The sequence below is a fragment of the Psittacula echo genome, assembly GCF_963264785.1.
Source record: "Psittacula echo genome assembly, chromosome: 11".
Taxonomy (NCBI): Eukaryota; Metazoa; Chordata; class Aves; order Psittaciformes; family Psittacidae; genus Psittacula; species Psittacula echo.
Window position 1 is genome coordinate 13431441 of NC_137746.1, and position 21569 is coordinate 13453009.

At 41.2% G+C, this 21569-nt stretch overlaps 1 protein-coding gene across 19 annotated transcripts in view; it reads right to left on the bottom strand.

The window, feature by feature from the left end:
• The window catches only part of ANKHD1 (ankyrin repeat and KH domain containing 1), a gene marked incomplete at its 3' end in the record, with an annotated part of 102388 nt that overhangs the window by 26313 nt on the left and 54506 nt on the right, over positions 1–21569 (bottom strand). For 18 of the 19 annotated variants that reach the window (XR_013957827.1, XR_013957828.1, XM_080627412.1 and 15 more), the window contains 8 exons: positions 19321–19408; positions 18515–18642; positions 18206–18349; positions 17446–17548; positions 8871–9614; positions 2123–2268; positions 1867–1978; positions 902–1047 (listed from right to left, as the gene is read on the bottom strand). Coding sequence is in view for 17 of the 19 variants with exons in the window: in XM_080627412.1 (XP_080483538.1) it covers positions 902–1047; positions 1867–1978; positions 2123–2268; positions 8871–9614; positions 17446–17548; positions 18206–18349; positions 18515–18642; positions 19321–19408 (1611 nt within the window). The remainder of the gene's footprint in view (positions 1–901; positions 1048–1866; positions 1979–2122; positions 2269–8870; positions 9615–17445; positions 17549–18205; positions 18350–18514; positions 18643–19320; positions 19409–21569) is intronic. The other variant, XM_080627406.1, reaches the window with a different exon arrangement.

The window sequence follows — 21569 nt, forward strand, 5'->3', positions numbered from 1 at the left end:
TCAAATAAGCCAGAAAAAAGGCTGCCTTCTAAGCCAGAAACTAAGTTGCTATGCCAGAGGTAGATTCTGGCATAAGAAAAGAAAATAAAGGAAGAACAAAAGATTTAAGTAGTTCAGTAAGTAATGCTCTCACAGGCCACACTGATCTCTTGTTTGTAAGCAGCACTTTTACTGTTAAAGATTTGCAATTCAGAAGTCAAGTGGAAACTTTCCAATTTTGGCCAACTGTTTTAATCCGTACAACTTCCAAAACTTAGCACTCCCATATATGTCACAGAGCTCTTTGCCATCTCTGTGCCACCTTTTATCTAAGCTAGCATGCCCATGACTAAACTAGGAAGGATATATCAAACCCCATCTGGAACAATTTTTTACCCACCACCACCTGCCAAAAAAAAAGCTGAGAAAAACCTGAAACACCCTTTGAAAGGCCAGTATAATGTTCCCCGCATTGCACCTGCACTTATCAGCTTTGCACATTACCACTAAACCCATGTCCTGCCAGCACAAGATTGCAGTTTCTGTCCTTATGTGCCTGCACTGGCTGTTTTGGGTTTGAGCACAGCAAGGATGCATAAAGGAGGTGTTCAGTGAACAAAGTGGTTCAGTAAGTATCTCCACCTCCCTCATAAATGTACTTACCTTGCACAGAAGAATGAAGAAGAACAACAACAAGTTACAACAAACATCAGCTAACAGAACTGGCACAGCCAAGGGAGAAATGAATAAATTCCCTTTCCTTTTGGAAGAGGAACAAGATTTAATTTACCACCCTTCTACAGGTCAAAAACCTTCCAGCAAAAGGATGATTTACTATACCATCAACAAAAAAACCCAAACCCTGTAGAAAAAACTGTCTACAAAAGACAACTCAAACTCATGGAGGACAATATGCCCATACCTCCTGGCGTCCACCAGAGCATGCCAACGAAAGGGGAGTATCCTTTGTGCGCTCGGACTGTGCTTCAATATCCCCACCTTTGTCCAGAAGTATTTCCACTACACCAACATGTCCAGCAGTGGCAGCCAGAATCAAAGGTGTAAAACCTAGTAACAAGAGAATATGTTAAAAGCAACCTTGAGAATCTCAAAAGTATTATTAGGGAGCAGAAATGCACAAAAGGGTTAATTCCCAATGACTTCTATTGATCAGACATGTCTTCCTCAGACTGGGGGCTTTTTGGTATAGGCCACAACCTCAGACTATTTCCTAGCTCTATTCTGACATCTAGGCTCTTAACTCCGGCCAAATAGAATTAAAGGCTCTTCAAAAGAAATCTAAACAAGTACTTGCACTGATCAGACTGGACTAAGTTCCAACCAACTCATCTCTTTAGAGAAGTCACAGCTTTCCACTGAATTACTATTTCATAAAGCTCCAACAAGTGAACACATCTGCACTGCCTATATGGCATAATTCCAGTAGTCAGTGTGAGTTCTAAGGATTGTGGCATGGTGGTTTTCTTCTCTCAGCTCTAAAGATTTGATATTTTGCTGAATTCTGTTATTGAGAACAGTATGATACATACCTAATAACTTACTCCCCACTAGATTTATCAGCCCATTAGCTGACATTTTAGCCCATTTTACCCCCACAGCTGCTCTATCTAGTATGCCAAGGTCTTTTGTAGAGGGAGCAAAGTGCTTCACATTTTGCAGATCTGATTAAGATACCACTCAGATGCACTGCCTTTCCAAAATACAGATGAAGGCATGTTGTGCCATTGGCTTTTTATGGCCAAGATTTCTACATGAAGTAGAAGGCTGCTTTACAGCAGCCTTCCAATACCTAAAGAGGCCTACAAGAAATCTGGAGAGGGACTTTGTTGTAGGTTATGGTCACGCTCTTTCACTGCTTTGGCTTACCCTTCTTGTCTCTGTGTTCAATGTTGGCACCACGTGCTATCAGTACAGATACAAGTTCTTCATGACCTCCTGCACATGCAAGGGTCAGAGCTGTGTCGTGATTACTTTCAGTCTTCACGTTTGGAAAGAAAAAGAAGAAGATATTTAGAAATTAAAAATGCTTTAAGAAAAATGTCATGTTTTTCAGACAGTTCTAGATCCATTTTCCCCCTCTCCCCCGCCTTTCAGAACTTCAAACCCAACTGCAATTACTCACATGTGCATCAATGTCAACTGAAGGATACATGGGGAGCACCGACTGTGAGGGCACATTGCTCGATGCCTGTGAACAAGGCTCAGGTGTGGGGGATTCAGTAGCGTGCGAGGAGCTGGTGGAGCCACTGGGCACTCTGCTGTTCACAGCTGAAAGGTAACACTCCGTTACTCATCCACTCTCAGGAATGACACAACTTAGATGAAAAATATTTCGTGCCATAGAACTACATTGGTCTAAGAACAGTAATGGGGGGAAACAAATTGATGTTCCTAAGAACAAAGGAGTTGGTGTCTTTGCAAAGAAGCTTTCCAAGCAGTTATACAGTGCAAGTAACTGGTCCAAACCATGTGAAGTTGGAAAACAATCTTACGAGTTAGTCTGTCTGCGTTATAAGTACGAATTATGAAGATCATTAGTTATCCTTTTTATACAGTAACCTTCATTGTTAAGAGCTCAGTCATATGCTCAGTGTAAGCAGGCAAAATATTCCTAACACACAAACCTGACCTTCAAAAATACAGCTGGAATTCCAAAGTTTTTCACATAAAGGTTAGTGCACACCTGGACTGCAGAGAAGGCTTTCAAAGCAAGTTGACTGACAGCAGCTTACACCATTAACCATGTCTCAGAGTAAAACAACCCAGGAAGGGTGGAAGAGAAGCAGACAGGAGGGGGCAGCCAACACAACTAAGCAAGCTGAAAACTGTCTGTGCTCCCTAAAATCGATTCTGATTGATCCACAGCCTGTAAAAAGACTTCAACCTGGAGATACAGTGTAGCTCAGGGATACAAGGAATGCAACTTTATCTTCTTTTAAAACACAAGAAATTAATAATTGCGAATCAGCTTTTATTCAACTAGTTTTAAATGAACCTTTACCAGGACAAACAGAGAAATAGCTCTACATGTATCTACCTTTGTAACCAAGGGAGAGTTCTGAAGGGAACCCAAATGCACCTAACGCTCAGCTTGGGTTCCCAACAGGCCTATGCACTAGGTACCAGTGCACTTGAACTGTAGTAAACCCTGCTAATACAGCAGCTGGATTTGACAAGAACTGCCACTGCTGGGTTGCCCGATTTCTATCTGTGCAGAGATGGAATACCTGCTTAGCTTTTGTGATTCATACAGTATGTTGTAGTACTCCTGGAACATGCAACTGATGGAAGACACTAACAAAAGCAGGTAAGAAATAACTAACAATATATTGCTTTTGTCAAGTGTTTCAAGCAGTAAGGGAAGATGACAGATGAACTCAAACCTGGATACAACTGAAACCGCTGCAAACCTTCCCCAGCTCACTCCTTCTTCCATTGAAAAATCACACTCATAGGAAAACAGATGGAACAGCCTTAGAAAAACCCTCAACATGACCCCTAACACCACTAGCAGCCTACAGGACTGCATATGCGTAACAAAGGAAACTGGAGCAAGTGCAGATGGGTCCCTTCAGTTGGGTGCTGGAAACATCAAGGGGATTGTTGATGAAATTGTGGAAGGTGACATTTTCAGATGTACTTTTTAAGTAAAGCTTCTCCTTGGCATACAGGCAAAACCCAGCATTAATACTTTGCTATCCCATTTAAGCAACAAAGTGCCGTATCTGAATTCAGAGTTGAATTTTGCTTCACCTCCCAACCTTCATGAGCAAACCAGGTCTGTATTAGAAGTTTCAAATCTAAGAGCTCCCACGCTCCACCTGCTTTCTGTGGTTCACCATTTACACCAGCAGATGAGCATTAACTAATGCAATACAATTGTTTTCCTGCTCAATGCACTGAAATGCAAGATATTGATTTGATTTCTAAAGATTATTCCTTCCAAAATACAAGACACTAAATCACCTTGTTGAGGATTTACAGTAAATAAACTGGTGCTTCCTCATGAAAGACACTGGCTCAATACTTTCATATCTTGCAGATCTAAAACACATGTGCATGTGCTGTGCATACAAAGAGGGTGCGCAGAGGTACTCCATGTGAGCCACTTCAAGGATACCAATGCTGTATCTTCAATGATGCTGTTACAGATTCCACAAATTCTGTTTCACAACAGTTACTGAGAATGTCCAAGTATTTCTTGCATACTTTAGATTGTCACCGTGTGCTTGAAAAATCTTCACATGCAGTGATGATCTCAAATGTGAGAGAGCACACCAAAGGCAGTAGAAATGCAGATAAGAAATACTTGTTTAAAATAAAATCTAACAACAAATAGTCCTGTAGCACCCACTGATGATTCATTCTCTCCATAACTACAGAGTTTATAAAACTGCAGTATTTCTCAAGTGCCATTTTCTATCTCCTCAGTGTGGCTGGCAAGTGGCCCAATGGAGCATCAACGGAATTCATCCTCTGCGGAGCAAAACATGCCTGAGAACTTCACCTCCAGTTCCATGGGGCTGATTTAGCTCAGCCTAAGTTACACAACACCACTGAGGCTGTTGTGTAACCACCATACCCACTCCAGACTTCCATCTCAATTGGCATTTATGCAGGAATAACTACAGGACTGCAGTTCAGCAGTGGAAAGCAGCACTGCACCTGCCCAGCTGTGGGGCATGACCACCCTCAGCATCTCCAGCTGCCACAGGATTTTAAGAAACAAGAGAAATGTGGAGATTTACCCTCTGGGAAGACAAGGGGGGAACTTTCCAGCACGCAGACTGCTTCCTGCTGAACAGAAATTCTGTCTTTTCACCAGGAAAGGTACAGATGAACACAGTGAGCGCCAGGCATTAATAAATACATAAAAATCCATTTTCACAGCATGTACCTCAGGTCTTTATAAAATACATATTTGGTGACACGGGTTTTGGATATTTCCATAAACAGCAATATTCAAGAGAACTGTGTTTAAAAAAAAAAAATTAATGCTACACATGACAAAATCCAGGATCCCCACATTTTTAAAGAAGGGCTTGGAGCTTGAATCAGTGTGAAGTCGAAGACAGGTCTCCAAAGACACAGAGCATGGTTTAGGTTGGAAGAGACCTTAAAGCTCATCCAGTTCCAACCCCCTGCCACAGTCAGGGACCCCCTCCACTAGAGCAGGTGGCTGCAAGCCCCTGTGTCCAACCTGGCCTTGAACACTGCCAGGGATGGGGCAGCCACAGCTTCTCTGGGCACCCTGTGCCAGCGCCTCAGCAACCTCACAGGGAAAAACTGCTTCCTGGTGTTTCATCTAAACCTACCCTCTTGCAGTTTAAACCCATTACCCCATGTCCTGTCCTTAAAGGCCCTTGTCAGAAGTCCCTCTCCAGATTTCTTGTAGTTTCCAAAGTTACGAGAAAAATATCACAGGAAACATGAGTAAAACAAGAGGAAGCAAGAACTTGGTGTTTTATCTAAGTCAGGCTCTGGAGGCATTGGCAGAACATCAAGCACGCATCTCTGAATGAGGCTGCAGTTGTAGCCTGGATCTACATCTACCAAACCCTTGCCCTGCTGTGAGCACAGATGTTCATAGACACAGGGCTTGGATTTCAGTTTCCCAGTCCTCGAAGTTACTGGGATTTTTCAGGACTGAGCAGTTTATCAACTTGTCCTGCAGCTCCTCAATAAGGTGTTACTGCACAGGCATAGCATTTCTCACGCTAGATTATCCCCATAACCAGTTTTACTCCCAAGAGCAATCCTAAACACAGTAACTCAGATGTCACCTTCCCAATCATTACAATACCACAATTCCATATAACTGACCAGAACTAGACTTTCAGAACCAAGTAACAGTTAATGAAAGTTTCTCAAAACATGCCTGGAGTTTCAGTACATAAACACGAGCTCATAGGAGCCAGACAGAAGCACATGGAGATGCCACCTCCTGACTAAAAATACCTGCTGAGTAGAACAAACAGAAGTATTCCAACTAGAGACCAAACCTAGCAACGAAGATAAAGTTACTCATCTTGAACACCTTAAACCAGCAAAAAAGCCTCAATTCAGATACTGTCAGCTAAGAAATCTACTATGGTAAATGCATAATGTGACCTGAAATGAAGCTCCAAATATGCCAGGCAGGATGCTTCAAGAAACCAAATGTGCACCAAGAAATGAAAATTAGATCCAAAATATGCTTTTATACTGGAAGATGCAATCCAAAATAATGTACTGCTTCCCCAGCCTAAACTGCACAATACCTGTATCTCTTGCAAACCCAACTGACAGCTTGACTGGAGTAAGTCACACCTTTAAAGATAGGATTAGTTGCGAGACTTTTGCTTCAGTACATCTAAATCAACTTCATCACAACCAAAACATTCTGGAGGGGAAAGAGTGGCTTTATTTTTATGTTTTACCTGACTCTCCAAAGGTTACCTGGTTACTTCTGTACAGCTTTATGAAAGAGGGGACTCAGGTACATGCCTACCAGTGACCAACTGTCAGGGAGACCTCCAACACTTTGCACCTTGACACCAGTCACCTCAACACCCAGCAGCTGGCAGGATATTGACTCCATTTATGTATGTTGTCACAATTAAGTTAGTCAGCAAAATGAAGACACATAAGGCTTTGTAGAAATGTAAGTTCTTCCTTACAGTTCTCCCTGGTCTCAACTAAAGCACTGAAAACATTTGCCTCATACATGGCCACTGGCAAGAGCAACAGTAAAAGGTATTTCAGTGTAGATGGCAAAAAGCCCATTTTACATCTCACTTTTACTGAAGTAGAGGTGGTACAAACTGAATGACTCAGCTGGAATAAAAATGTCCAGACCGAGTCCCTCACCATCATTACTGCAGCTCCAATAGCAGCACCATGGTCAAGGCAGACAAGCAGTTGGGCAAAAGCACAACTGCTCTAAGAGCCAGATCTTTCCCGCACCAGGCGCAGGGCCCTTAACAATCCTACCTGGTATCTGCAGCACACATGTGAAAATCAGGTCTCATAGAAGTTTCCATTTCCAATTCTCTCCCAACATTTTGTTTTCTTTTTTTAACAGGGGGTTGGGGGTGGGGGGAAATAAAACTTATGAATTTCATAAGAAAATATACTTCAAGAAGTCAACATCAATAATATACTTCAAGAAGTCAACATCAATACTTTCTGCAGGAGCCTCTGGAACTGGACGGCTAAAGTTTCCTTGAGTTGCATTTCTGTAAATAGAGCTTCTAATGGTTGTAGAAAAGCATGCTATTTGTACAGATTTTTGAAGTGAGTGCATCTCATTTCTTAGCAAAAAATGTCTTTAATTACTTAGCAAAAAGAGTAACCAGCTTCAGAAAATGAACCCGTGTCTATTCAAGGTTTTTTTTATAATTCTTTTTTAGATGCAGTTTTTCGAGCTGTTTGCAATCTCTTTTCAAGCAGCACAGTTCTCTCACTCAGCTGACTGCAGCAGTTCTTCATTTTGGGTGCACTGACTAGTTTGGATTTAACATGCAGCTGCTCACCATAAGAGGGCACATCTTAGGTGGCCTTGTGCTAGATCTGTGAAATTGTCACAGCAACAGGAACTACTCCAAAGATTAAGCCCATGTTGATTATGGTTTTGCATTAACCATTGAGGTTTTCCTCCTCATACACTCCAATACTCAGTCTTAAGTAAGCAGTAATGATCCAATTGCATTTTGTTTTCACTGCATTTCATTTGCATTTTGTTCTTGTTGGGAACTAAGACCAATGCTCTATAACACAAGAGGCTTTCTCTGAATGACTGTACAGCTAAAGGGAGCTCATATAACACACCACACAATTCCACCAACTATGGTTCCATGGGATGTTGCCAAGTTGCAGGTAGTCTGGACTTGCACAAGCTAGATGGAATTACCATTCTAAAAGGTCCCAGGAATGGCTGGCAAAAGGTTTTACCAACATGTTCCTAAAACCCTGAAATGAACTTAAAGAGAACAGGCCAGTGACTACAGGCAGGGAGATGGGGGAGAAGGGTTGAGGGACAGACACAAGGTGCAAAGAAAAGGTGCAAAACACTGAATTAACAAAAAAAGAAAAGCAAAACTACAGACCAAACAACACTGGCTATGTCCTACATACCTCCAGCAGCAAACATCAATCCTAGTCAAACCCAGGAAATTAAGTCAACCAAAATGATACCTCTTTATCCACAAGGGGACTTGAACAACCCAACAGTGGAAACTTCCATTCCTCTTCACACCATTACCAACAAATGGAAGGATGGTTGGATTTTTGCTTTTTATCCAGATAATAGGACACAATTTTGCCATGTGTCATATCTAACAAGCAGATATTTCTGTATAACAACCAGGGTTTAGAGGGTATTCTGAAAACACAAGCCACTGCAGAACCAAGCAGCTCTGCATGGGTTCCAGGTTGTGTTTAAGCTGTAGCAACACCCTGAGCAGCAAGGAGAGGGACATGTTTGTCCATATAAGTGACAATAATTTGGCTTTTTATAGACGGCTCCTACACTGAAGGAAGTCTCTGAAGTATAACCCTGTATAGAAAACTCTACAGAAGATATCAAGCTGTCACGCTTTCAGAATGGGTACTTTTGATCACTCATGATATGGCTTTTTTAAGAAGCACAGAAAAAGATGAGGCCAAAGGGGCAAAACCAGGAAGTTTTGCACTTTGGGAAAAAAAAAGATATTTAAAAGTCCCGTGTTAGAATTGGAAGTCACTGTTAGGATTAATAGGACTAATGAGGAACTTTATTCTTAAGCAAGTATTCCCAAACTGGAAAACCCCAAGATGTTTTTGGAGGGAAGGAGAAAGGGGGAAACTGAGCACACAAATTAATGCAAAAATAGGTATATTTCTTAACCCACCTGCTATTAGGTCATCAAGAGTGTCGGTAAGCGTCTGTGCTGGAGTGGCAACCATTAATCCGTCTGGTTCTTGAACTAAGAGCCCCTGCCCAGCAATCTGCTGCTGCTGTCCTACATTCTGCTGATTCCCTAATGCTTTCTGAAGTTCAAGAGACTCTGTCCCATTATAACCTAAATTACCAGAAAAATTACATTGCGGTGCTGGCAAAGGCTGGATAGGGACAAACTCTATTTGTTCAGCAGGTGGTGGAGACTGTTGTTGCTCGTCATCTTTAGACAAGATTGTGTCAACCTGAGGTAACCCTGAAAAGTTATCCTCTGGTAGACCCTTATCGGCTTCCACTTCTGGGAATACCCCTGTAAGTGGGCACTGCTGCTGCAGGGGAAGTGGTGTGTCTGTCTGACCTTTGGTCTCCAAATATTCTTTGGTAAACTGCTGCTGGGTTTTCATCTGCAACTGCCTTTCCACCTTCTGCAGCTCCTTCAATATTTTCTTCTTCTTCTGTACTTGTTCTTCTCTGTTCTTTTTAAGTTCTTCGATCTTATCTTTATTTAAAGGTTCACCTTGAATTAATTCCAATGATTTAAGTTGTGCTTTTTCAATAGCACTAATTCTCTGTCCAAGTTCATTCAGCTTGCCTTCAGTCTCTTCTACTATGCATTCCAAAGGCTGGTATGGGTGAAAAGGTGGCAGTAGGTCCTTATCTGCTACCTGCAGGGAACTTGACTTCTGCTTGGATGCACCTAAGCACATGAAAAATGTTTGAAAAAATGCCATGCTGAAGATCCCCCAAACCTCCCCTCTCACCCACCAAAAAAAAAAAAAAAAAAAAAAATAAAAAAAAAATAAAAAAAATAAAAAAAAATAATCTTTACAACTAACACTGCACATCTGTCAAACCAGAGCAAGGCAAACCCTGCACTCCATGCTGAGACAAGGAAGGACAAGGCATATAGCTGGAATTTAATATTGACCCTAACGCCCCTTTGAACACAGCTAGTTTAATCTTAAGGAATAAGGCACCTTTACGGTTTCTGACATACATGCCAATGCATGGGAATGCCAATGGGAAGGGAAATCAGCAAGAGCAGCAGGGAACTTCAGTACTGTACCAAGTTCCCAAAGTTGTTCTGGTGTGCAGAGCAATACAACTAAGGCTATTTCCCAGCCACTAGCTTCCAACAGCAAGGTGACAAATAAAAGTAGTCTGTACTTGAGAGAAGACTAACTCTACAACAAGATGAGTAATTTAAACTGTTTCTCCAGACACAACAGCATTCTACCTTCACTTTACAAACAGAATCATCCTAGTGCAGACATTATGTTTTCAAATGTGTTTTGAAGCACTGGCACTTTTTTGTAAGTTCTGAGACAAAATTAACAACGAACAAATTGCTTCCCTCTCTCCAGAAATAAATTAACAATTCTCACTATTAACACTTCAGAAATGATCTTCAAAAGGACAAGGACCCCAAACTAGGGGAACTAAAATGATTACAGTTTGAGCCCTGGTTTAATAAAATTGCCTAGACATCACACAGTTAAGTGAAAACCTGGATGCAGGAACCAAGTCCCAGATCAGGTTTCATAAAACACCAATTTATTGCTCTCTGAGCCTTCCTTCACCAAAATAACTCACAAGTGACTTGATTTTGCATTGCTGTCCAACCAGCATTCACATACTCCTCACTCTGAAACTGTATTTTTGGAGGAACTAACTGAAAAAGCAAACACGAGAATTTTCTCTTGTAAAGAGAAATTAATATTAAACCATAATGGAACCAATGCTTTGCTGAATACCTTTGCTAGACACTCTCTCTGGACTGAAAGCAAACCCTATCTAAATTTAAAGGAAACAGGAAAGATCTTCATAACTCCAAGAAATCCCCAGCACCCCCCAGACACTGCAGACACCCCCAGTAGCTCTGGCTCCAGTACTTCCCACGGCTCCTCACACAGGTCAGCAGTGCCAGCTGAATGCTTATTCCAGCCATTGCCATGATTTTGCCTCTCATCCTCAAGTGAGTCCCAAGACACTTTCTCAGCAGGCAGTAAAGAATTTGACTGAAGTTCAGCAATAATTTGCTTTGTGCTGGCTGGTAGATATTTAGCTCAAGCCTACTGCTGGCTGTTTGGCTCTGTAGTGTTCTTGGGATTTATATAGCTCCCCTTTCATTTTAGAAAGTGTGACTTACAATGTGAGTTTTGCAGACCACTCACGAAAAATAGATTTACACTCAACAAAACCCTCCAAAATGCTTGTCTATAGCTTTGTTAGAAATGCGTAACAGTCCGTTAGTGTCTTTTGAAACAAAGCTGCTCCAGGGCCGGATCAGCAGAAACCTAACTGCAAATTCACCCTGCCTTTAAGATCCAAGGGAACCTCTACATGCTCTGTGCAATGCCATCCCTAAGGTTACCATATCTATCATTTTCATCAGTTCATATCATAGATATTTCCATTCTAACACAAAGCAACCCCACCGTCTGGCAGCTCTGGACAGCTTAGACCACTCTGTAGGAAAGAAAATCATAGAATGGTTTGGTTGGAAAGGACCTTAGAGATCATCCAGCTCCAATCCCCTGCCACGGGCAGGGACACCTTCCACTAGACCAGGTTGCACAAGGCCCTGTTCAAGCTGCAGTTCAAAAAGCCCCTAAATAATCAAGCACCAACACCGTCCTTCTCTACTACGTTCTACCTGGGGAAAAAACAAGCCTGTCAGAGGAAAACTTCTGTACAAGAGGAAAACCTCTGTACAAGCACAAGAGAGGTGCAGAGCAGAAGCACAGCCTGGTCTCAAGAGCTAGGCTGGGTGGAAGAGCCAACAGCAGCTTAGGCTGGGAATGACCACTGAAAGCTGGGACAGTTTCTGAAGAGGAGTGTTAGAAAACCAGCAAGCAAAGAGCTGGGCTCCAGAAGAGTTGCAGAGATCTACTCTAATCAGCTTCTAATCAATGAGCAGGGCCACTTCTCAAGTTCCAAATCACTCTTCCCATGGCAGAAAATAGTTGCAACCTGTAATCTTGGGGACACTGGAAGAGGATGAGGGGTAGGAAGAAAGATCTGCTAAACCTGACAGGCAGTTCAAACCAGGGGTGGAAAAGACACTGTTGCTAGCTTCGATTATTTAAGCATTGTTACATTATGATATTGCAAGCACTTAAAAGTAGCTATTTCCTGCTTTACCCAAGCTCTTCTGTACTACAATATCCTGAAAAATACTGTGCCCATGTTAGTATATAATATGAACAAAAGACTCCTTTATACTTTCACTTTTGAAATATGTAAGTAAGATCTAAAAATCCAATCATAGGCCAGACCATAATCACTTCACCTTTATTTTATCCATTTATTTTGTTAATTTACCTTTCTGGTGCAGCATCTATCTTCTATCCAGCCAACCCACCAAACAATTTATAGTAGCAGCAATATTTAGTCAATCTGTTTTTTAAAACAACTGCTTTGGCCACTTTTAGAAGACTCATTTGGTATAAAATAAAGACTGAGAAACACTGAAATCCACATGTTGCTGCACAAACACCAGCTGTCATAAGGTAATCATGATTATAAGACAGAATTGTTTGGTTGACAGAAAACCCAGTTTGTGTGATATATATCTATATACTCAAATACATCTTCAGTGCCAAAAGCTATACCTAGTATAAAAATTTGTACCAACCACAACATCATCCTGCTAGGCAATATTACCTAGAACTAGGTAAAAAACCAAGAACAACGAAAAAACCTCCACATCATCAGTAGGAACAAAAAAGAACCCCAACACAAAATCACCAAAGAAACAGATTCAGTCTGTTCCTCACTTCACTAAAGGCAGGCATCAGGAAGCACAAACCCATAGCCAGACCTTTGTGCTGTGGTAACAGAATAGCTTGTCCACTGCTCTTGCCTTTTAGGGTTTTTTTACAAGCCTGTTTTCACTCAGCAGTGGAGTTGGATTTGCTTAGATTTTTAGTTAGATTTTCTGCAATGAAAATGCACCAGCCTCATCGACAGGAGTAAAATGAGCTCAGTATTGAAACTTTTGAGTTTAACTAATTCGTATCAGCAAGAAATTCAGCTCTCAGGACCTGGGAAACAGTCAGTGCATATACACACAAATGCAAAGTACAGGATAAGAGAATCTGGCTAACTGGGCAACAAAAAACTAGCCTACTTGATCCAAGTACATTCATCTGCCACATAATTGGCAATACATACTTAATTCTTTGTAAAGAACAGGATGGTTTGTGGAGGGTTGAATGATCACTGAATGATCAGATGAGTATTTTCACTACATTCCTCCTGAAAACCATGCAGCATTTTTGCCCATCTTTATTCCCCCTGAGCCTTTTATATGAGAAACTTGCAGCAAGTGAGTGCACTGATACCCAACAGGTTACTGGGCTGAAACTACATGAGATTTAAGTCAATTTTCTGACATTCCAAAAACCTAAGTTACTTTCCAATCTTGGTGGTCTTTCCAAGTTTCCTCTAGTGGCTTGACAGTATCTAACTTCAAAATTGCTGAGATGTCATTAAATTAGTCAGTGGCAAGCAGGTGAGTGATACTTTAAAGGAGCATAATTTCACAAACCACAATGAAAAGCTTTTCATACACTCATGCTCCTGGGGACCTCCATGTGCCTTGGTTCTTAATCACCTGCCTGCACTGCTGAAGATTCACATTAAAAAAATAACAGGTCTTGAAATCTACCAAGGAAGTATTAGTGGTGTTAGAAAGCCATGGAATTATAGAATAGTTTGGGTTGGAGGGGACATGCAAAGGTCTTCTATACCAACCCCCCTGCAATGAACAGGGACATCTTCAACTAGATCAGGTTGCTCACAATCACCTCCAGTCTGGTCTTTAATTTCTCCAGGGATGGTGCATCCACCACCTCTCTGGGCAACCTGTGCCAGTGTTTTATCCATGAGGAAACCTATCACTTGGTAATCCTCCTGCTGCTGCTGACTCAGGATGAAAATATGGAAGAAATGGCCAGAGTTAATCAGAAGACACTGAAGGTCATGAAACAACAAACATGCAGCTGGACTGTGCAGTGGAGAGGTCTGAAGAAAGTCTGAATTGAAAAGCAGGAACATCAGCTTGCTATTTCAATGCCTGCATCTCAATAAGAACAGTATCATCTTTCTACTTCTACTATTAAACCTGGCCCCTATTTCAATTAAATCACATAACTTACAAGACCTCTACCAGTATGTAATTCAGTATAAGGCATAAAAGTACATCTTGGAGTAAAAAGTATTTATTGAATTTGTAGCTACTGAAGTTACTACATAGAAATTGTTTTTCTTTACTTTCTCCAAGCCCTCAGACTGTTAGATTTACCACAGGGATACAGGGGATACCATATATTGAAAGTCTAACTCAGAAAGCTTACAGATTCCAAAAGATCCTACTCAACCTTAAGGGAACTCTTACCATGAAGAGCTTCCACATGAACAACTTCAATCTATGCTCTTATGGAATTCTAAAAAACCATGCACCTAAGTGAGAAACATTTCAAGTTACTGCCCACTTCAAAGCAATAGTGGGGAAGACTAATGACAGCGGGTTGATAGCTTTCAAGCACTCAGTTAAGGCCAGTTAGTTAATTCATAAACACAGCCTCAGGTTAGCTATGAAATAAAAGGTATCTAGAGAAAAACTTGCAAAATACCTGATACCTCAGTCTCAAAAACCAGACTATGTGGAAGTTTGACATGTTTAAAAACACCTTTCATAGTTCAAATATTTTGACTAAGAAAACAATCCTGCTGCTTTCCAAAGGCTTCTCAAGTGGCCCCTTGTTGCACTGGCATGTTTCGCACAGATTCAAGCCACTGCCTCACCAGTCATGGTCCGAGGAAGGTTTAATGCAGCATCACAAGCACCACTGGGAGCTTCAGATCCCACTTTCATTAGATACTAGCTTGCACTTACAAACTAGACAAGATTATCAATGGCAGTGTCATTACACCAGCTGCTCTTCTGAAGAAACCTCACAGCATTCCTTTCAATCATGTTGTGTTGAGCACTGATGCTCCCTCGCCCCAGGGAAGCAGATGCAAAGGGCAGATAGGGCTGCACCATAGCCACTGTGTGTCACCCTGGTGTGGTGCAGAGCAGGAGGCACCCTCTGGTCCTGCACAAGTAACACATTTAGGTTTTCTAGCAAAAAGAGTCTCTGTGTTGAGCTGCTGCATCAGAACTGCTGCTGAGCAATGCCAACTGTACTCGAGCAAGAGCAGCAGCAAGCAAGGAACACCAAGGAAGAGAACTCCTGCCGCCTCCACGGAAGGGCTAAGACCTGAACTCTCCTGGGATCTCACTTTTACATGGACACCATAGATGGATGTTAAACGCAGTGTACTAAAACCAATCCTATCCAAGCATGGAAAAGGTCTATTTAGTCCAGTGAACTAATTCTGCTGCTCGTTCCACCTGGCATTTCTTTAGCTCTTTTGGAGGTTGTCATCTCTGCGTCTCACCTTCATCTCAGTCTCTCTAGAGCCACTGTCAGCTCTGAAATGTTTCTTTTCAGTTACTAAACATTGATATTAAATCCTTTGCCAAAATAATTAGTCAAATAGCAACCATTCTGTATGTCTTCTTACTTTACTTAAGAATAATAATGGAATTCAGAATTTTGAAAAGCCTCACACCATATTTGAACCATAGCAGTAACATCCAAGTGTGCTGTAGTTTTACACTCAACTTGCCACGCTGTTACTATTGCACTTTTTGCAGAACTCACACAGGTCCTTAAAAACCAGAGTGCTCTGAGGTGATGCTTGGGTGCTCCTCTTCTTCCCCCACTTAGTGAAGATTTTATACAAGACCTAAGGGCTACTCTGGCTTGTGAAGGCAAGAAATTTGTCTTCCTCAGGAAAAACTATCTTCTCACATAGAACTTAAGGCTTCCCCCCACCAAATAACCCACTCTTCATTCACACTCTCTTTTGCCCCTTGTCTCCCAAGGACTCTAACAAGTAAAAGCATAGTAACACTTGCGTGTAACAAGTTAAGACTGGAAGTTCAGCAAAGAACGCTAACTTGAAAGTAGCAGTGGTATCACTGCAATGATGAACGTTTGTCACCAAAATCCCATTTTCCCCCTAAAGATCTGAGATACACCAGAGCTTTGCACACAAACTTTTCAGGAATGCTGCATCAGCCCAGTAGCACATTCCACATTCTGCATCTCCTGCAATCCATCACTAATTGGTGTTGCTGACCTACATGAAGCATGTCCTGAAACAATGAGAATTAGTGCCCCGCACAGCTCTGTGCCAGTTCCAACACCATGGTGCTGCTAAAAACATGCCTAAATTATGTGCTGACATTGGCAATAAGGTTTTTCTTAGTGTGAGCTATTTCTTAAACTATAATCAACTATATGCTTTTCATAATTTGATTAAATAAACACGAGAGTTTAAGCTTGTAACTTTAATCTTCTGACTCAGTATCAACTAATCTCAGGCTGACTCTCATGCATCGCAAACCTACTTCCAGAACGCTAATCCACTTCGCAGTAGTAAAGCGATTGAACTGTGTGGGCACACGTGCTGGTATGTAGCTTTTTGCTGTTTTACTGGAACCAGAAGTTGCACATTCATCTGTTTGGTACTCAGCTTTATGAAACCCAAAGTATCAAACGCTGCACGTCCTGAATGAGTGAGACAGTAACTGCGTTGCAGAAGTCACACACGGCACAGCTGCATGGATTCACGGCTGCACACTTAAACACCATTAGGTACACTTTTTTCTCTCTTCACTTGTGCCCCTGCGGTTGGTTGGTTTAGTTTAGGAAGCACTGATCACTTCCAGAATTAAGGAATTAAATAAAGCTAGCTAACAGAGCTTTGGATACTATAATATTTAATACCTCTGTCCAAAACTGTAACTCTCCACTTGAGAAGCTGCATCTCTTTCTGAGCTGACTGAGCAGACACGAAGAATTTGTTATAGAATCCACAACTGGAAATAAACTGTGAAATTTGCCATTTCATGACTGCAAATAGTTTTAACCATCCAGTTCAATCACATTCAAAGCAAAACCCCTGACATTACAATTACTTACAAGAGTATTGTTACTAATACAAGAAAAATTCTCCTGTAAGTAGACCTGCATTGGCATTTTACAGTGTCAATGCATTTGCATGCTACTGTAGGGACAGCAAAAGTTGATATATCAAGTTTGTGGACAGTAGCTGCAACTATTCTAGATGACCAATGTAAATATTCAGACATTAACACCACACCTGGAGTTTATTCATGTTTTTATCAGTCTGTACTATGGCAGTTACTACAACCAATTTCTTCCAATAAAAATAGAATCAGCTTAATTCTAGTAAGTTAGAATAAGCATATAAAATTGGAATAACCAGTATACTTTAGAATGCAAGAAAATAAGCAAAAACTATTCACTACATAAAATATTTGAAGTTCTACTTCATTAGAGGTACTCAAGAATTAATAGAGTCAGCTATACTATGCATAAGCTCTAATAAAATTGTCCCTATCAGTTTCCAAACTGCATATATTCTCTGAGTGGCTACATACTAACCTTTCACCACTCCCAAGAGAGGTGGCGAGTTCTCTTGAGGGGTTCTGTCAGGTTCCTGGGGAGGTACAACCATAGCAAGTGTATGCACCGGTACACGTGGGACCTTAAAACAAAGTCACAGACACACACACAGAGATAAAAAAAACCACCTTTTGAATGGACAAGTTCTTGAAGTATTAACGCAAAGATATGTATCTACAGCAGACCTCCTTTCCACTCTTTCCAAGCTGTGTATGGTACCTCTTGCTATGACCTGTCCATCCTGGTTTATTGTAGATAACATGTCAAAATTAACTACAGCACTCTTCACAAAATCCTAGGCTGTGTAGGCTGGAAAACTGTTGGCATCTTTAAGCTTTTAATCAACTAACTCCATTGGAAAACTGCCTCTGCAGCCTGCAGAATTCTACATGTATACAATGTATTTCTTTTGCATAACAACAAGACCCAGCAACAACATTTGAGGGTTTAGAACTGTTGAAACCAAATACTCAGCAAATGCAGCCAAGAGAATGATACTCTTCTGAGATGCTGGGTTTGGGACTACCCTGCCTACGGAGAAGAAAACAAACAAAGCTCCTCTACTGCAGACACCACCCATCGACTTTCTCACTCTCTGCCATTTTCAGATGTGTAGAGTTTTATTAATTCTTTTCATTGTATATGGTCACATCTAAAACAACTTCAGAAGTTAACTACTAAGGAAGTCCTTCTTTACAACATTCATGGTGATATTTAAGAAGAATTCCTTATGACTTACCTGAGACTGATCCTGAGATGGAGGTGTGAGCTGAGACAAGTCTGCTGCAGGAACTGACAGAACATTGTTTGGGTAATCCAGCAAGTAAGAAACAACATTTGTATGCCCTCCTTTGGCAGCTTCAATGAGCATTGTTGAGCCATCCTGAAAGGAGATTTCGGGAATAAAAAGCCAGAAGATTAATTTTGCTACTTGACATGGCACTTAAGATATGAATTAGACCATTTAAAATTGCACATTTCCTAATCCATTAAATAACTATGTGGTTCTTTCAGTCCCCATGATAAATACATTACTTTAAGTTAGTACCTTCAGTCGATGAGTAGGATCTGCACCATGAGCAAGAAGGAGCTCAACGACTGCGAGGTGACCTCCTGCACACGCCAGTGACACCACCGTGTGGTCATTATTAGCTGTTGCCCTGTTAACGTTGGCACCTATAAAAAGAAGGTCTCAGAATTAAACACAGGGAAATCCTTTCTAAAAGGAAGTGTCAACAAGCATTTCCTGGAACAGAGAGAAGCTCTTCTAATCTTCCGAATCACACACACACTTTTAAGGTAAAAGCAAGGGACTCTGAATAACTGATGGCTTCTACATACCAATACATATTCTACATATGGCTTCTACATACATACATACAACCTTCCTCAGCTTGTAAAGACAAGGTCAGTAAGAATGGGCCTCCTGAGCGGTAAGACAGAGGGAACACCTCTGGTGTACAAAGCACATCTTTTAACTTGTCATTCTAAGCCTTCATCAGCACCACTAAATGGTGCAGTCTGTACTCACTAAATGGTGCAGTTTATACTGTTTCAGACAGCACTTGAGGATGTTTTTTTTACTCCAGGAGGGAGCGCATTTTGTAAGAAGCTGAAAATACTTGCTGTGCTTCAAATCTATCAGTCGATCTATATATCTAAATACGAAAGTAACTACCAAAATACGTTGTGATTCACTGTAACATGAACTGAATCAAATTCAACAAACCTTGAATGGTTTGGCAAATGCTCACATACACATAACCAGAGTCATTTTGATCAAGGATCACAACATACAGAACTGGAAAGTAGCATTTTTAAGTTTTTAATCAGTTATTTAAAGTAGTATTTTACCTTTGCTAATAAGGAACTGCACGGTGCACAGATGACCGGCTCGTGCCGCCTTCATTAGTGGGGTCCTGCCACCTTCGGATTCATGCTCCTGTTGTAAAGAAGTAGCAGATAGATAAATGGGCAAAACTTATGGCACTGTGTCAGCTTTTGAACCACCTGGTGATGGAACCTGTCTCAGAATTACTTGTCTCAGTAGAAGATCTATCTTATAACCTGACTGGAATCAATACAAACTGATTGGAATCAATTTTCATGTTACCTTAAATACTGAATCACACTGTCAAAAAGCATTAAGACCACATCCATACTGTTATCACACAAGGAAGTTTCCTTGCTTATAGACCCCTTTTTATTATAGTGTTCAAATGTGCAGCATACTTTGAGAACAGCACTATCTTGTTTCCTCCCCTAAAAGGAGGACTATTTAACACAAACATCATCCAGCATCAAGAAGTCCACAAATAGCTATGGATTGATGTACAGCAGTTCTGAAACTGTCACATGCTGCACACCAGACCTTAAAAACTGCAGTAGTGTCTGAAGTGCAGGCAACAGTTTTAAATCATACTGAAGAGGATCAGCAATAAAAATGAGACAAATCACTGCAGGTCACACAGTCTCTGAACAAGAGAATTGGAGAATAAAGCAGAAAGGTGACAAAAGGATGCTACAAACCAACAAAAAAGGAGTAACAAGAACCATTTTCTAATTCAAAAAGTTTCTGAATACTGAACAGTGCGGTTGAATACAACTTATTTCAGAATAAGTACTTAGAGAAGTTACAGAACAAGGAAGTTTGCTTGCTCTGTAGCCATGCTCAATACCACAAGGAATGCTAACTAATGTGCACGTCAGACCTCCCACAGCAGCAAGGGGAGGAAACGGCTCCTTCCTGTGAGTGTTGTACTGATGATCTGAATATCCAGCCTGATCAATAACGTATCAAGACCAGGGTTTGGGGATTTTTTTTCATTATATATCTGGGAAGCCAAGCTCTAAGTTCACTATTTACTTCTGGAACTGCATGTGTGTCTGACAGCGAAGTTAACATTCAGTACTGACAGTGGATGACATGGCTATTTACAAATATAAAAGGACAAGAATAGATTTGGCAGAACGTATCAACTCCTTCCCATAGTTTCAGTATTCCTGAAAACTCTGCAGATGTCCTCTGACATATGGCTTGCTTCAGCTGCAAGCTGCACCTTAGATTAGCTTTCTGTTCATACACTTGAGAAAGAAATCTCTTGACTGCACCTTCTATTGGAGCCTGATCCACTGCGGAATACACAACTCAATCTTTACTATGAGGGAGGTTACACGGCCCCTCTCCTATGTGCTTTGGAAAGAGCAGAAACACTCTGCTCCTGTGCCTTCACAACGACTTTGTGTTATTGTACCCTGCTTTAACACATCTAAACCTCACAAACTGCTCCATTTCTTTGCTTACTTGGTACAGTAATGCACTAGTGCAGGCAGGCAGGAAGGGAAACCTTTCAGACTTACTGGAAGTCACTGCTGAAGTCACCTTTTTTGTTTTAAAATAAGCAGATTCCACTCCCAGGCAAATGATGGTTTAGCTGCCGATAACTATCTGCATGCTTTCGGATTGCCTGCATGTCAGAGATACTTGCAGGACATGTAAAGCTCATTAAGTTAGTATGTCACCCCATGGCATGCAAGAATTAGCAGCATGCCCTTGAGCGCTGGTGCTCAACATTTGGTACAGTCTTTCCTTCCCCAGACACTGTCAATAGGTCATAGAAAGTCAGATGCTGCTGTTTGCCTGATGCACAGTAAATCCCTGGTATTGCTGGCACATCACTTATAAAGCAGCTATGGATGCAAAGAATCACTGATCACCACTTCACTCTGAAGAGGATCAGAACGTTACTGCCCACACAATTCAATACACATTTCTAAATCTCCACTGATGCAACAGCAAAGATGGCAAGAAGCAAAATTTATTTGAGGTTATAGCTTAGCTATATTCAAGACAGTGAAAAGCCATCCAAATGTAGCGTTTCAGATAACTAGCAGTAAGATGTTATTTGCAACATTCTCTATTCCTAGCAGACTTCACTGTTAAGTCTTAAACACGGATGTCAGGAGGCTCCTCATTGAAATGCAAGGCAGTTACCCTGCCCAGTTTAACCAACTGTCACTTCATCAAGCAGGCAGAACTTGATCCTCAACTATTATACACTTCAAACACTTGCAGTACCATACACATCATCAGTCCAGCCAAA